The sequence below is a fragment of the Sprattus sprattus genome, assembly GCF_963457725.1.
Source record: "Sprattus sprattus genome assembly, chromosome: 8".
Taxonomy (NCBI): Eukaryota; Metazoa; Chordata; class Actinopteri; order Clupeiformes; family Clupeidae; genus Sprattus; species Sprattus sprattus.
In genome coordinates, this window is record NC_137927.1 from 22,866,599 (window position 1) to 22,883,834 (window position 17,236).

At 45.0% G+C, this 17,236-nt stretch overlaps 1 protein-coding gene across 1 annotated transcript in view; it reads right to left on the minus strand.

The window, feature by feature from the left end:
* The window catches only part of prtga (protogenin homolog a (Gallus gallus)), a gene marked incomplete at both ends in the record, with an annotated part of 33,813 nt that extends 16,577 nt beyond the window's left edge, over positions 1-17,236 (minus strand). Inside the window, 7 exon segments of the mRNA XM_080843539.1 lie at positions 509-756; positions 1,187-1,346; positions 1,514-1,810; positions 2,118-2,251; positions 2,358-2,502; positions 15,364-15,666; positions 17,170-17,236. Of these exon segments, the coding sequence (XP_080699665.1) occupies positions 509-756; positions 1,187-1,346; positions 1,514-1,810; positions 2,118-2,251; positions 2,358-2,502; positions 15,364-15,666; positions 17,170-17,236 (1,354 nt within the window).

The window sequence follows — 17,236 nt, forward strand, 5'->3', positions numbered from 1 at the left end:
ACTGGCACTGGGGAAGCATAAAGACTAATGGCCACATCGGCTACGACTCCAAAATGCCCTAAGGATTAAATATTTCTGAAAGGTGTTTTTTGTCTCTCCCGTGCCTATGTTAAACTAAGAATACACATCGAAGAGTGGGTCCTGCACCTTTTAAGGGCAGCTGTACTAGGACTAGAAGTAGAGAAGGCTAATCCTCTTCCTTTAGTGGTGTAGTCATTCTTTTCCCTTGACCTCTGCCCAGCAACCAACTATTAACAACAGATGGCAAATGTCCCACATTCCATTTTCAGGGCAAGGAGGAAGTGGGAGCACCGTGGACTCACAATGGTGTTAACTGTTAACTCCTGGGGGCCAAAAAGTCCATTAATCTTACAGTTCAACATATATTTCACATCAATACTGCCCTTTTCAACAGACACTCATCACAAGAGCTGAGGAGGAGTTTGGGAGGAAGTGCATCCAGTTAGCTTTGATTAGCTCATTATTCTCTTTCCCTTCATTCACTCACCTTCTGCCTTCATGTAGTGCACAGAGTAGGCGATGACTTTGTCGGCGTTGTACATTGGCCTCTCCCAGGCCAGCAGAATGGCGGAGCTGGAGACGGTGTCGGCGCGGGTGTTCCTGGGCGCGCTGGGCCGGTCCTCCGACATGACCACGATGAGCCGGGCCATGGACAGCACCGAGCCCAGCTCATTCTCCGCCTGGCACTGGTAGATGGCATCGTCCTCTGGGATGATCTGATTGATCACCAGTTTGCTGAAAGGAACACACACATACACAAAGTCACGTAACGAATCCAGTGGTCCAGAACACTGGGCAATTCTAATTTCGGAGCCAGTCCACTAACAGTAAGTGGGACAGATGCGCCAGCAGGAAAATCAACTAAAATGCCATTAGCCACAAGTAAATTATTCAAACTCCTCTCCTCTGACTGAAGGGACAAGCTTATGAATATTTCATTGCTCCAGAGTTTCCTAAAGACAAATTAGCCCGTTTAAGAACGGCAGATTGCCCTTCTACAGGCGACTGCTCGTGCTGTGTTCCTCATTACTCGAAATTAACACCATTTCATTCAATCTGAATCAGTGGAGCATGCCTTCTGGCTCTGATTTGTAAAATGTAACACTTAGCTGAAAACGTAGACCTAGAGATCGAGAGAAAGAAAGAAAGAGGGGGTTTGTTCTACCTGTGGTACATTTTGACCCTTCCATTTGAGTGGACCCTCTCGCCATTCTTCAGCCAGGTGATGTGGGGGGTGGGCACCCCCTCCGCCTGGCACACAAAGCGGGCTGTACCTGCACGAGGACGAGTCAGACTCTCCGGCCATTCCACCAGTGAGGGGGGAGCTGGGACACAAACCATTCTCATCAGTATCAGAGGAAAGCCCACAAAATGTCCAGAAACGTCATTATTTCTTCCATGCGACAGCTACTGGGTAATTCCTATTCACATAAAACAAGCGTTCAAATGTCTGCTGATACCTATTACAAGGGAGTAACGGTAAGCTCACTACCTTGCACAGTGATGTTGGCGGCAGCGATGGTGAAGTTGCGAGTGCCAGGTGTGGTGGCCCTGCAGATGTATACCCCTGCATGCTGGGGCTTCACGTCAGAGATCATCAGGTTCCCACTGCCCAGCACCTTGGTGTTGAAGACGTCGATGGACTTGTGGTCGGCTCGGCTCCAGGAGATGAGTGGCCTGGGTTTGCCCGTGGCCATGCACTCCAGGAGGGCGCTCTGGTGCAGCGACACGGTCAGGTTCTGGGGCCCAGCCATGATGCGAGGCCTCTGGGGAAGCTGGGCACCGGCTGCTGTGGGGAAATAAAACCAGTACAGTCACACCCTCGGTCAAGCAAAATACTTATCCATGGGGACAGTAATACTAATAGAATCAGCCCAATGTAAGGCAACTAGGCCAGCTTAAAGGTTTTAAAAATGACGAAGTTGAAGATATAGTCGTAACATCTATCTGCATTTCCAGAAAGCTACGTCCCTAGTTGTTGTTGTTTTTTTAAGAAAAACTAGAAGATTTTAAGTTAATTTGAGCTCTAGGCCTGATCATATTCAGTGAGTCCCTGCATACAACACAAAAAAACACACACACACACACACACACACCTGGAGTGACAGTAAGAGTGGCCTCTGTGCTCCTGCGACGGTTGGCGATGTTAGTGGCCACACAACGGTAGTTACCAGCGTCTCTGTCCTCCACCCCTTGAATCTGCAACACTCCGGTGGGCAGGACAGTGATCCTGAACAGAGAGCATGTGATCAGTCTCACTGACCTAAATGCTGTAAGGAAGAAACAGCATTACTTGCACCTGACAAAAGCAAAACCGGGAGAAAAGGAGGACAAACCTCTCTGTTGCCAAGGGTAAAGTGACTCTGTTAAACTCCCAGGTGATGATGGGGGGAGGACTTGCTGTGATTTTGCAGTTGAAGCGGGCAACAGATCCTTCTGTGACCACAATTGATTTTGGCTGGATTGTAAAGGGGGAAATATCTACACAGGAAAAGATGAAACAGTCTGTTAGTTTACAACAAATGCAACAAACCATGCTCATGCAAGAACCACAGAAACAGTCAGGGATGTTGGGTCATGGATGTTTGAATTCAACACTGGATACACATTGCATTAAATATGTTTAAGCATCAGTTTTATGTCTGCAGGGCACTGCTTATGTGATTACTCATATTGACAACCCCTAGTGTACAACTTGCATGGATCTATAAACCCGATCATCACTCATGTTTTAGCTCAGGACTTTTCTGGGGATGTCCTCAGCCCATCATGTGATAGTTAAGGTTGAATGTATTCCAATCCATCAACCTAATCCTCCGCACCAAAAAGACTTAAGGTTAAATCTTCAGTCAATGCCATTTATGGAAATGAGTTCCAATATTGAGCCTCCAGAAATATCATATCAATAGCCTGTTTAAATTAATGAATACATTATCGCCCTGAAAGCTATCTTGGAGTCAAATGTGAACAGTGTTATATGGGTCAAATACAATTTACTATCAAACAGATTATGTGACAAGAATCTGAATAGATTCAAACCATTTCAAACATTCTGCCACATCTGAAAACTTAAGGACATTTATGTCACCAGATGTAGGCCAACTGGAATGTTTGGCAACCTGATTAATGTCCACCTACAATCTGCACCAACTCATTATAAGGACAGAATTTGTCAGCTATAATCTGTACGTGCTACTGCAAGAACCTGCTTGTGCTGTAGGCTTAAAAACAAATGCGCTTTTTGACCTCGGCCTCTTACTGTCAGGGAAAGCAGTTTGTTAGATGATACATGACCATTAGTTAGTGTTAATGGACCACCAGTAACAGAACCCCCCCCCCCCCTGTGTTCTCTGATGTAAGCTTGTCCTCAGGCACAGTCCCAATTATTCTCTCCAAGTAGCTGACTGTAAAATCACTCACTAACTGAAAAAAAGAATACCTTGGCTCTCATCCAAATGAGATGCAGAGCCCAAATTGGCCATCCAATAGTAAGCACTAACAGAAAACACTTAAGCCTCTGGCAGTCCCTCACAGCTTCCTCAAACTGAAACACATTAAAGTGTGGTCTCCAATCAGGCAGCAGGGCAGAGGCTGGCTAATCTCATTAATAAACTCCTCACCTCAGCAGAGAACAGAGCCAGAGGGATCAGCTGTCACACCTTGACAGCACACACCTGCCAGGCTCTCCGAAACACTAGAACACCCAAAGATTTCCTTATTCTCCCTTATAACTGACAGATAGGTTGTGTTGAAAGGCAGTTTGCCTGATGAAACTCACGCAGGTTGACAGTTAAAAAGCGAACACTAAAAGTTCCTTCATTCTCCTGATGGCGGCATCACTCTCTGTTTTTTCAGGACAATAAAAGAAAGGAAGAGGAAGAGAGAGGGGGAGAGAGAGGGAAAGAGGGAGAGAGAGAGAGAGAGAGAGAGAGAGTGAGGGAGAGAGAGAGAGAGAGAGAGAGAGAGGGAAAGAGGGAGAGAGAGAGAGAGAGAGAGAGAGAGAGAGAGAGAGGGAGAGAGAGAGAGAGAGAGAGAGAGAGAGAGAGAGAGGGAGAGAGAGAGCATCAACTGTTTAAATATCACTCAGTGCGGGCACATGATGGCAGCACTTCGATCCCATTCAATTCTCTCCATGGGGTCTCCATGGGGGGTTAACTGCTCTATCTCTAAGCACATGGCAGTGACACAACTAGTTCTTGGCCGTGTCAGATCAAATCAAATGCGGAATGTTTACATCTGCTACCGTTGATTATACAGTAAATACGTTGTGAAATGAAACAAAAACACACCACAGTTAAATTTGTATTAGTATTGATTGATTCACATCGATATGAAAGGATTACATGACTAACAACTGGTGAAAAAGTAATATGAAAATATTTGTTCACTGAATTAGCGCATTCTGTCCCAAACAGTTGCGTTGCAGTTTATAAGTTTCAGTTTCGCTTTCAGTATTTCAACGTGAATGAGAGGGAGCACAAGAACTGAGCGTCTAGCAGCGATTATCATATCATAGACATATATGATGCATGTATATGTCTGTGGGCACGATCTCAAGCACGTGCAAAAGTTGTTGTTGTCCAATTTCAATCTAGTTTCGAGAGACACATGCGCGCCCAGTCCAATTCCCAGCGGAATCGAATCGTGTGTCCAGGGGTTTACATCGGAGTCCAGTCGGACTCAAGCTGGACACAATGAATCTAGTTCTGGGGAGTCACATGTGTCCAATATCCAATTTAAATCGGACTGAAATCGGAAATTGGACGCATGTGTCCACACTGACTGGTCTCCTCTCGTCATCCTGCAGCAGGGGTGAGCAGAGGCAGGCAGCAGTGAAAGGTGATACTATGAGCGAGGGCTGAAGACAGAGGAGATGAATGACCAGCAGGAACCAAAGGGCCCAAGCTGCTCTGTGTAAACACTGGCATGAAAGGCCCAATCACATGTGGAAAGCCTCAGAGGGAACTCTGTCGTTTTGGCAATAATCCTCTCGCTCTCCTTTTCAAACCTCACCAGCACTAATTCCTCAATGATCTCACCCCACCCCGCCCAAACACACACCCACCCACCCACGCACGCACGCACACACCACACACACACACACACACACACACACACACACACACACACACACACACACACACACACACACAACACACAAACACACACACACACACAAACATACACACTACACACACACACACTGTCCCTAGATCAACATTCTTGTATATCTTTCCTTGCAAAGGATAAAAAGGCCAATTCCCATCTCATCTCTAATGCTAGTGATCACAGCACAGACATGCAGTACAAATGTTGACAGTTCAGTCAGATCTACTTATTAGCAAGGGCTTGCTGCATTAGGTGATGCTCTATTGTGATGCAAAGTAAAATTCTCCCATTAGAAAAGATCTGGGACCAGGCAAATCCCAAAAGCTGTCTGATGAGGTCATGGATTTCAATGATTAGCCTACCCTATCAGTAGTGCCAGCTCTTTACCGTAACTGGGCCTACCACATGGAAAAGATCCCAAAAATAGTCTCCAGAAACAAGAACCAAAATAGTCTACAACGTAGAGAGTGGATGTCTTAGGGCTGCTAAACTACACTAAGTGGTACGGAAAAAAACTCTTTAAACAGTACTCTTCAGATAAGGCAGAGTTCCTTATGGACCCAGTCTCCCATCAAGGTGATATGGTTTGCTAAAAACAAAAGGGGGGAAGCCTTTCAAGTCCCGTTGAACACACAATGCATTACTATAGCTCAATATCAGTTTGAGAGGATTCCACCCAAACTGCTCTATGGATGTTTTCCCTGACCTTTTGAGGCAGAGAGTTGTAAAACCCCCCTAAAAGCCATTAAGGTCAGCCTCTTTCCTCCCCTCCCCCTCCCTTCCTAAAGATGCCTCAGGTCAATAATTTGTTAACAGAAATCAATGACAGTGCTGCCTTTTATTCAGAAGCCCTGTATTATTCCCATTTTGGTAAGGTCTGAGAAAATCTTTACAAAAATCCTCAAGGCTTGATAACATCTACTTAATTATGGTATACAGTAATCAAATCCAAAATGGATTCTCTCGACAATCAGCTAGCTTCACAACCAGAACAAACTCAGGCACAAACAACTCAAAACACTGAGGACTTTTAGCCACACAAGACCTGATTAGCATCACAGTTTGTTAGCACACAACTTTGGCAACAGCTGTGGTTTCTCCGACTGTGCGACGCAGCAGCCTGGCCGAGTGTAAACAAACACACGTCCACTCACACGCCCAATGCTGTTTGAGAGGAAGTGCCGAGGTGCTGGCAGCCTGAGCGCTGCGCTGCACGGCCTCCCTCTGCTCTCTGCCACACAACTGAGCCTCCGCCAGAAGAGGAGCCCCCACAGGAAAGTCCACACTATTTCAGATCCACTGTCACTTCCTCACAAATACAGCTACACGGCTTACTTCGCCAGGGAGGGCCAGAGCCAGAGCACACACTGCAAGCAGAGCACCGGGCCCAACCTTTCTAGGACAGTGCTCACTACACACTTACAAACACTCAGGCTGATCCTGACAACCAGGGGAGAGCTAACCCGAGGCAGGCATGATAAAGGTTGGGCTAGCCTCTCTCCAAGTGATAAATGCTGAAGTTTGGGCTAGCCTCTCTCCAAGTGATAAATACTGAAGGTTGGGCCAGCCTCTCTCCAGGTGATACATGCTGAAGGTTGGGCTAGCCTCTCTCCAAGTGATACATGCTGAAGGTTGGGCTAGCCTCCCTCCAAGTGATAAATGCTGCTATGTAACTTGTGTTGCCAGGTGTTGGCATGCCAAACAGCAGGATATCCCCCTGTGGCCACTCGGCTGGTCTTTCAGTGAATCATTACCCTCAAAGAGGCCTTCCACATCCTTTCTTGGAAGGCGAGCACAGGGAGTTCTCCTTCAACTCACCTTTGGCATTTCAGATGAGACGGTTTCTTTGCTTTTCACCCGTGCGAATATTACACCTTTGGACATATATTCATTTAGCATCTGTTACCTTTCCACAGGCCTCAAATGCCTTTGAGGTTTTGAATTGAGGCAGAGGATTTGAAGAAAGGGCTTCACTAATGGGCTCCTCTCCTGTGCTACTGACACCCATTGCTGTAAAGGTCACTTCCTTTGTATCCATCTCTTTTGGGAGCCAAACCGCTCCAATTTCCTTTCAATGAGCTCCCGGCCTCTCCACTTTTGGGCATTTTTAATTGAATTAGTGCTGAGCTGTTGAGCCTCTTGTAGCTCTGGAACAGTGTGCCCCAGCAGCGGCAACATTGATGTGGAGATGCAGAAATGCACCCTCTGACCACCAGGGGATCAACTGTAGAACCCCACGGGTTTCTCTCTGGTTCAGATGATCAGACCTGGGGATACTGTCCTGTCAAGAGGCCTTCTTCTCAATGCTCCTCACGGGAGCAAGACTCCAGTCAACATCAAACACATTCCAACACGGTGCAAAGCATAACTACCGTGACCAAGAGGCTTCCCAGCCAGAGAAGGCCTTAGGGCAAAACAAGGATGAGCTCCCGGAATTTTCTCTCTCTGACTTCTTGTTTGTAGTCTCCTTAGCAGATGCTGGATTGGGAAACTGCAGGACTTGTATTGATTATTGACCAACAACTAAGGGCTGCTGTGATATCCCCAATGGCACAAGAACCTCTTATTATGGTCAGTACCCTGGCCCTGAGCTACTCAAAACATGCGGCTGACCTTTTGTCAGGCAAGAGATAAAAATCAAAGGCCTTCACTCTTTTAAGGGGGGTATAGTAATGTGGAAGAAAAGCAACGGCATGCAGGCTGAAGACCTGGCTGTGCTGAAGAACAGTCTTAAAAACTTTTTCTAGAGGACTTCACCTCGACATGCATTAAATCATAGGATTAGTTTTTAAAGAGCCCCCTTCCCCAAAGTAGGATTTAGAGATGTATTTCATGGGTGTCTTAGGGGGATCTCATTACACGGTCTCTCTGCTTATGTCCTTAACGTTAGCTTTAATAGCAGCAAACCTTAAAAAGTATCGTCCATCTAGTTCACTACTATACCAATACTTCATCACATGCATGTCATCACCATCTAGAAAGCTGACATCCTAGCCTTGCTTGTTTGTAAATCAGGGGAGAGGCCTCGAGCCTACAGATTCCTGACCAAAACATAAAGAGGATCTGGCCATCTGCCCCCTCTGGTGACCTCACCTCTCACCTCTGACCTCCACAAATCCTAGCTGGGGCTGGGCTGATCCAGGCAGGGCTGTGCAGGGCCACACCAACGCAAAGCAGAGGCCCTCTGCAGCCTACCCATCAATCACCCAGAGGCTCCTCAGAAAGCGCCCTCCTGCAGCTCAGAAATCCCATAGCCTCTCTCTAAATCGTTCCTCATTACCAGGGCTGCAATACCGGACATCTTGTACAGGTCCCTGTAGTCCAGGTCCAGTGTACATCCAGTCTTTAGATTAGCTAGATTTTTTTTTGTTTCTGTGGATTGAGAACAGTTGTGATCACTATTACTGCCCACCCCTCCCCCCACCCTCTCTCTCCCCCTCCCTCTCTCTATCTCTCTCTCTCCCCCTCCCTCTCTCTCTCTCCCCCCCCCCCTCTCCACTTAAAGACTAATATAGCAGACAACCACTAACATGACTTGAATGTGTCCATATTTAATTTACTAAAAATGCACAAGTAAGACATGAGCCAAAACAATGCGGCCTAGTGAGTCGACAGTAGGGACGAGACCCATCCTCAGTGCTTCCATAAGTGCTTACTTACTTACTATCCAAGAGACTGTTTGACTGTCTCCAGTTTGTCTGTTCCTCTCTTCATACCTCTCTGAATCTCTCTAACCCTCTTTTCTGGTGAGCCAACCCGCTGCCTCCCCCGCGTATCCATGGCAGACGGCCTTTCTGCAGTCAGCAGCTCGGTTAACAGTGGGTCAGTGGACAGGTCAAACATGGACAAAGGTTCCCTTGGAGATGTCATGGGCCAGCTCTCAGTCCCCCTTTTCCCTGGTCACTCCAATAGCCCTCTGTAGCATTAGGGGGCCTTCCCAGCCCCTGAAGAAAGAGGCTAGGCAACATAGCTGAGCTGGAGTTTATTACCATCAGAAAACATATACTGTATCATGACAAGAGCACAACAGAAAGCACTGCAGGCATTTTTGCACCTTTCAACACAGCACAGCACTAGGTGGTAAACGAGGTCCAAACAGCGCTGTTAGGAATTCATTCCTTTTTTGTGTGTGGTGAGATATTGTCATGGTAATGAATCTTACAGGGAGGGCTGCAGCCACTCAACCAACCCACATCCACCACGTACATACTTGAAGTGAAACCGTTCACTACACTTAGAGTAACACTTCTGTACTGTAAACATAGTGACTTGCATGGTGCAGACATTCCTTATAACTACCCCCCCACACACACACACACACACACACACCACCACACACACACCACCACACACACACACATTAGCAGCATGTCACCATCCTTAGGTCAGGTCATGCATCCTGTTTCTCTGTCAAACGCTCTCCTTGGCTCTTCCCAGTAGAGAGTAGCCAGAGTGTCTGTTGACAGGTAAAATGGCTGAGTGCGTTCTCCACTGCTAATTCGCTCCAGGCCCCCTCAGCCTTCCACACGGTGCTAAAACTCAGGAAGTGACTGGAGAGGATGCGTTCCTGTTCCTGTCACCTTGGCTTGTGTTTGTTTCTACTCGGCCCTGATTGAAACAAGCTGGATGGTCGGCAGAGGAGTGCTTTGTCCTGAGGAGAGCTTTGAGATCCGTGACCGGTAGTGCTGTGCTCATGTGGAAATTGCCATACCACCTCCTTACACTCACGTCATCCTTTCTTGCCTGGTTTTGGGGTGTGTAGTTTGTGTAGAACATGTTTCACTAAACGCTTCTTCTTTCATTTACATCAGTCCTTTTCATTGCAGGCTGCCTTTCAGGACACCAGTCAAAGTCAAAAATACAAGCCCTGAGGGTGCACAACCACACCGCTGCTGCAAAACATGATATGGGAAACACTTGAACGAGTAATCGTGTTACATAATCATGACCTTGATACTGACCAAAACAATCATGGTTGTGATTTCTGCCATAATCGAGCAGCCTTACTTAGGGGGCCAGGTACTCTCTGCAGCTCTGGTAGGGAAAGCTCCATAAAGTAGCATATGTCCTGTGTGAGCATTCACTTTCTTCATGCACTGAAACTCTCTGTATAGAGTCAGACCGTTAAGCATGCTTTCTGCATCTATTATTTATACAACACTAGCCAGGACCGAGGGCTATAAATACATTGGAATCCCACGGTTCGAACTGCCAGTAAGCAATGAGCAAATGAACCCTCGCAGGACATCGATGGGTGCTGCTTTCATTCATCCGTATGGAGATTTCACATCAATGCTCCCTTGCTGAGGCGGGCAGGAAACAGTTAATGGTTTAGCAGTTCATATGAGTGTGCTCAGTGACAGAGGTGACACCAATTTCTCAGCCTCAAGAACCCCGAGGATGATGGAGAAGGGCTCGGCAGTAACACCATCTAACAGAGAACTAAATACCAGTAAACGGTAAGCTGAGATGAGTCATTGGTAAACAACCACAAATTCACCTTTGGTAAAAGTCATGTCACCCAAGCAGATAGCAACCTGTCCGTGGGCTTGAAAAGGACATCTTTTTTCATTCACTGTGTCTCACAGTGGCAATGTCATTAAGCTAGGGGATGGTTCTGCTGTAATCATCTCTCCATGTAGACACAAATGGCTCTTGATGATCAATCTATTGAATGCCTTTGCAACATGCCAGAAGACATTTCTTATTTAGCCCGTTGTATAAGTGAGAAGGTATGGGGCCAAACAGATCCCTGAAAAAGGCTTTCAGGGTGAACTGACCTCACACATTTGTCTTTTTCCCCCCTTTAATAAATAATGAGGGTTCCTGAAAAAGAATGGCCTTTCTTGACAGTGGCAGAGCAGAATGCAATGCCGACAAGCACAACAAATCAATCACTGACCAGCCGGCACCAGGCTTAGAGCCTCCAGGACAGCCCAATGGTCACCGAGCTGGCTAAACAAAGAGCGGCTCCCAGAAGCACTTTGGCCTCTCTCTGCCTTGTGGGCAGCAGGGGGTGGGGTGGCCAAAGGGGCAGAAGTCTCCCCCACCAAAACTCTTATCTCACCCCCTGGGCTCTTCAATCATGGGCCATGATATATTTGCCCCAGCCTCACAACTATGCCATTGTTTCTAATCTCCCCCTGCTCTTGCCAGGTCAAACAGTCAACCCAAGAATACAGTCCAGCCCATAAATATAACATAATCTGTTTCGACGCTGTGGAATGTTCCAGTAATTATCCTGTATGGAGAATGCTGATCATAGGATGAATGTCAAAACTCAAGTAAAGAGGCTGCTTGTAAAACTAAAAACTGAAATAAAAATAATAGTTAAAATAAGAGTAAAATACCCTGCACTGGTCTTTCCTTAATGATAATATTACATTTGAGTGTATGTTAAGGACGCTTATCTAGTTATCAACGCAGAGGAATGTGCATTTTGAGGAAGAGCTAAGCAGCCAGTTCCGTCTCCTTGCTGACAATCCATTGAGCAATCCAAGACAACCTTTGACCTCTAACACTGCTGCCCAAGGAAACCATGGCAACCTTTCATGTCAAGCCTATAGGCATAAAAGATATTCAAGCTGTGTGAGTAACTCCACTATAAATTCTTTAAACATCCTTAACAATCCCAAACTGTGCAAGTTTGCTTCTCTGTCCATCGAAGTTATTACATTGCTAAACCACTGCACGTCAGATGCATGACAGATGCATTCCATGGCAACCTAAAATAAGCTCCAAGGCTTAAACCTTGCAATAGGCCCAGGGAGCTAGGCTTTACAACTGGTAAAAGGGGCTGTTTTACCATTTATTCAAGAATTTCATTGTCCAATTCAAGACCATGGCTGCAAAGATTTGAAGTCCTTGTAAGTGGACAGAAAGTGTCAGGGTTGTACATGTGAGTAAAGTTGGGCCCTCTTCCTAAATAATGCTGGCTGAACTTCTCCAGGGACCAAATAAGAGGGTCCATCTCCCACTTCACATCTGTCACATTAGCTAAGGAACATAGATACTCAAAAACCTATATGTAAATGTATACGTGTGTATGTGCTTGTGTATGTGACTTTATGAAGACAAAACAGAAAACAATCTAACCTGAGAAAATCTACCTGCTATTTGTGACAAGGCAACTTCCAAATCTTTCCCAAAACTTCAAGCCAGGACATAGCACTCTGTGACTGATAATGAATATCTCTTGAGGTCAAAGGTGAGGAGGGACTCAGAGCAGAAGGTACAAAAGGCCCACACATGTGTCACCCTATCAATCCTACCCAGTGAGGGACAGGGCACAGGAAGAACGGCCACACCTTCCCTGTACGTTTCCTTTCCTAGAAGGTGCTTAAATGCCACCCTGCATATTCCAGTGTTTCATAACTTTTCAAAAGTAATATGAGGCACATATTAACAAGTGGAATAAATCCCTCGACAAATTCATTATTCTCAATCAAAAGCTTGGAGATATGTGTAAGTGTTCTTATTTTGATTCTACATAATCGTGGTATAACCACTCACCACAACAAATCTGAGTTGTAGGTTTACGGCGACATGAAACTTAAATGCATACCGAATGAGGCTGAGAAGACAGACAACTGAGATTCAAATCCATTTTCTAACCTGTCTGCTTTATGGTGACTGATTTGGTAACACAACAACTTTTAGAGGAAAGAAGTTTTTAGAAGAAAATCTAAACTGAGGCCAGGCCTTCTGGAAACTTCTACCATTACCATAATTGCCCTTCCAGTGGTGAATAGGGCCAGCTGTCCTGTCCACTGATCTCTGGACAAACAAATGCCCTCTAAAGAAATCCTTTTCTTTCGAAGGGGCAGTTGGGGGCAAGGGGGACAAAAGGAGGCCGGAGTGAAAAGGTTTTTCATTAATTCCAGTGTAGCAGAGCAGAAAACAATCACATCCACTGCTCTAGTCCTCTGCTGGCTGCCTGCAATAAAGTTTAGCTTTTCAACTCATATGGGTTAATGCATGAGAGAGCCACACTCTACTCTGTTTGTGAAAGTGTGTGTGTGTGTATGTGTGTGTGTGTGTGTGTGTGTGTGTGTGTGTGTGTATGTATTTGTGTGTGTATGTATGTGTGTGTTCAAGTTTCGTGGAGAGGTGGTAATCTTGATGATCCCCGTTGCCACCTCTGTTTTCTTCAACGGAGCATTTCTCAGGTACCTGCCAATTTTATGAGCTTCCAGACAGACCGTCGAGCAGGTCTAAGTGTCCCTTTAAAACAAGCCTGTAAACTCTGCTCACAGTCTTTACCACCTTTTAAGTTCATAACATAAAACTCAGAAACCCCTCTCAATTAATAAACTGCACAAACAGCCACTCCTGTAAAATCAACTAATGTAAAACAGTGACCAAGGACCAGGTCCTGATGCTTGTTGTTAAGTTAGAGGGGGGAGGGAAAGGTAATAGTCGTTTTGTTGCTTTAAGACATTTGCTGCGTCCACCCCCATTCCTCAAAGAGCTGTTACACAACTTGAGGCTCATTAACTGTCCACTACAGTTGGATTTACAGGTGTATGTTCTGAGCAAAATAACTTGAAAGAAAGTGGAATGCCATCTTTTTTGTCAGCTGTTGGAAAGCATGACACTCATTGACATAACACTGAATCTTTCCTAGGTTTTGGTACAGAAAATAAGAATAGTTTGTTGACCCAGAGAACTTCAAGAGAGTACAGCTTGAAGGAGTCATTCAGCAAAGACACATTTTAGTCCCTCAACATCTACTTGTCAGTGGATGGTCAGGATGAGAACAGATAGGGATTGTGTGCCAAAAATGGGATGCTCCTAATCTTAAAGATACCGTTTGCGGTTCGGTTTTGGTTTTGTGAAGGGTTGTTGATAAGTGCGCTAAACAGCCCATCAAATTACACCCCTCCATTCCGCGCACCTAATGCACATGTGTTGATTGTTTATGGCTCGTCCGAGTCACTGTGTTTGTTTTCCTTTTACAGAGCCAGGACTGTGTACCAACACACGACTGTGTTTTCACCACAAACACTGAATGGACGGCTATATATTCCATTCTTGTTATTTTTCCAAACTAGTAACAAGTGATTAACAGCATTCAAATTTCACGGTAAGAAGCCGCAGACAGAAACACCATCCACTGGTACACATGAACTACACCTTTCAGTGAATTCATCTGTGGATAACAATATATGGTGAGATGCAAACTTGCAAACTGATTATGCAACGTCTCCCCAAACAACACTGCAAATCGTGTTCTGATTTGATCCATCTTCACATAGACTCCACTACCTATCACAAGTACAGGGGAACATCCCTCATGTTGAAAATGATGCCCTATAAGAGAGCCCACTTCCTGTGAGGGTATCTCACATTTCCTCAGTGAAATAGCACGCAAACAGAGGGAGAAAAGAGAGGCTAATTCTTTTGTGGAAAAGCAGCACAGCAAGAGAGATGGCCTGGGGGGGTGGTGACACCCAAGCGGACAGTCCCTAAAACTCAGCTCTGAGGCTGCCTCACTGCCCCCCTTTAAAGAAAGAACAGGCTCACAAAGTATGCACGGTAGGAGAGGGGGGAAAAAGAGAGACATTCCAAAAGAACAATTCCTGGTGATCATGAGGCAACAACATGAAAGCCCGGCCAGTGAATAGGGGTCATATGCTCTTTAGCACTGGGGTAACCAGCATCCTGGACAGCTCCTAACCTTTTAAACCTGTGGCTCTCTCATTTGCACACCAATGGGCATCTTTGTGAGGCTCAGGCCTCTAGCTTTGAAGGCTTTATCCTCTACCCCCAATGCACAATGGAGAAAAAAGTTTCTCTAATGCCCTGTCTTCCTCAACATTTCCAGATGAAATAGGGAATCCCAGCAAAAAAAAAGACAAAAATTGCATCACGTGCTAAACTCAGAGGAGAGGGATTCTCCATGGTTGGAGATTAGATGCTGTTAACTAAATGGAACATGATAGCACCCTACTGCTGGATTGAGATGTATGGCTTAGAATCTGAGATTGTGCTATCCTGTTTCAAAATGCTTGTGCTCTTCTTACGCATGGGCCATCACTGCCTTAAAATCAGGTCCCCTAAGATCCCTAACTCATCTTTAAACTAGATTTGATGTTGCCATCCACATGCATATCCACAATGACACTGTGAGTTTCAGTGGCATCAGTATTTAGAATAAGAATCAGAATCAGAAAGGTTACTGCCAGAGGGGTTCAGAGGGGAGAAGAGGTGCTGCCCTTCAACAGAACTTACTTGCGATTGTAAGACGGGCTTTCTGGCTCAAGATGGCTCCATACTTGTTCTGAGCGAGGCACTGGTAAAGCCCCTCATCTGATTTGTCTCCTCTCCTACTCTCCACCTCAGCAATATAAAGTGAGCCGTTGGGCAGCAGGTAAATGCGATCGTTCTCTGCAATGTGTACTCCATTCTTCAGCCACTTGACGGCAATGGGGGCCTCCCCATGTGCCTGACAGTCCATAATAACAGCATCCTTGCGCATCACCGTCACATCATGTGGCTCCTTGATGAAAAACAGCTCACTAAAACACAGTATGCCTGTGAAAAAGACAGAGAGGGGATATGAGCGTTAAACCACACAAAAGAAGAAAGGGTAGAACTAATATTACATAACCCGTGAAACCCAGCCAGCCGAGACCTTCCAGTATTGGTGTGATGTTTATGGGATAAAGCACTCAGTAGGGGCTGGAACCCTTCCAACATGGGTCTTATTATGTTGAGCTACAGTAATCATATTTGAGTTTCCAGATTTCTTTAAGTGACAATTTAATCCAATTACTTCAGGCTAATAAAGTCACTTGCTCTGAAAAGACTGCCTCCATTGCCCTATTCACCCAGGACTGTTTTTATTGCAGCCAGCTCCCAGCATGGTCATTATCACTAGGATCATTGTGACAGAATGAAGAGTATCTTTGTGGTGAAAAGGTTCTAGTGTTTAACACATTACATAACAGACATGCAAGATGTAAAATGGTTTAAAACCTCAAGAATTAAATATAAGTGAAATTATAAAACTGTGATGTACAGTGTTTCAATGATCACTGTAGTTATACAGGTCTAGGTCACACCACAAGCAAAGATGTGTGCATTTAACAATACATTTATGTTAAAGTTATATTTTGTTCTGTTGACACAATCAAGAAACTAGGCCTACATATACTGGAGACCGTATAATATACACTTATATTGAGACTTTATTGTTGATTTTAGATGATTGCGACCCTTAAGCTGTTGGTTTGATATCTAATAGGGTCAACATTCACCTTATTATGTTTATTAAGAAAAGATAAGGAAAAATTAGCTAAACAAGCAAATACATCCTAACCTCTTTCCCACCTACTTCTAACGCAAGTTGTCCTCTACCTCTAGAATAAAGGTAAACCTATGGTGATGTTTTGGTTTACAGACAGACAAAAACTCTGACAACTGAAACTGTCCTCTGTGAATGATGTTATTCTATTTGTTATTCACAGTCAGTCCCTTACTTTCAGGAACAGTTCATAAGGCTCTTCAACTGCAGGTTGCTTAATCATCATCAAATCAACTTTTTGCATCATTACGATAGTTTACAAAAATAATTCCTCTATCAGCAGGACTGGTCTCTTAACTTGAAATTCCTGTCAAACTTCCGATACTCACGTAGGCTATTTCTCTCTACGCTGTGATACTTGTTTTTCTTGACAGAGGTCTATCGACTATGGATAATACATGCAATGGTCAGCATGGTCAGAGCGCCTCTGCTCTAGTGTCCAATACTGAAAGTTCTTCTGATCAGTAGGACGCAAACGTTACATCTACCAGTGGGCAAATATTGCTTTTATATTGAAAATACATTAAGACCTTTCTACAACTTAGCGAAGAACATTAGGCCTGCAATAAAACAGACTACATTCTCACATTTCACACTAGTATATTTCAGTTAATTGTACACACTGTCATCATAGAGTTTATGACACTTCCAACGAAGTCCGTAGGCTAACTAGATGCTGCTCCAAAGCATAAAATATTCACAGACCTGGAGATTCAAAATAAACTTCTTACCTGAGATTGGAAGAAATACTGCAAAAACCAGCAAACGCTGATATAATATCCGTTTGAAAAAAGCCAT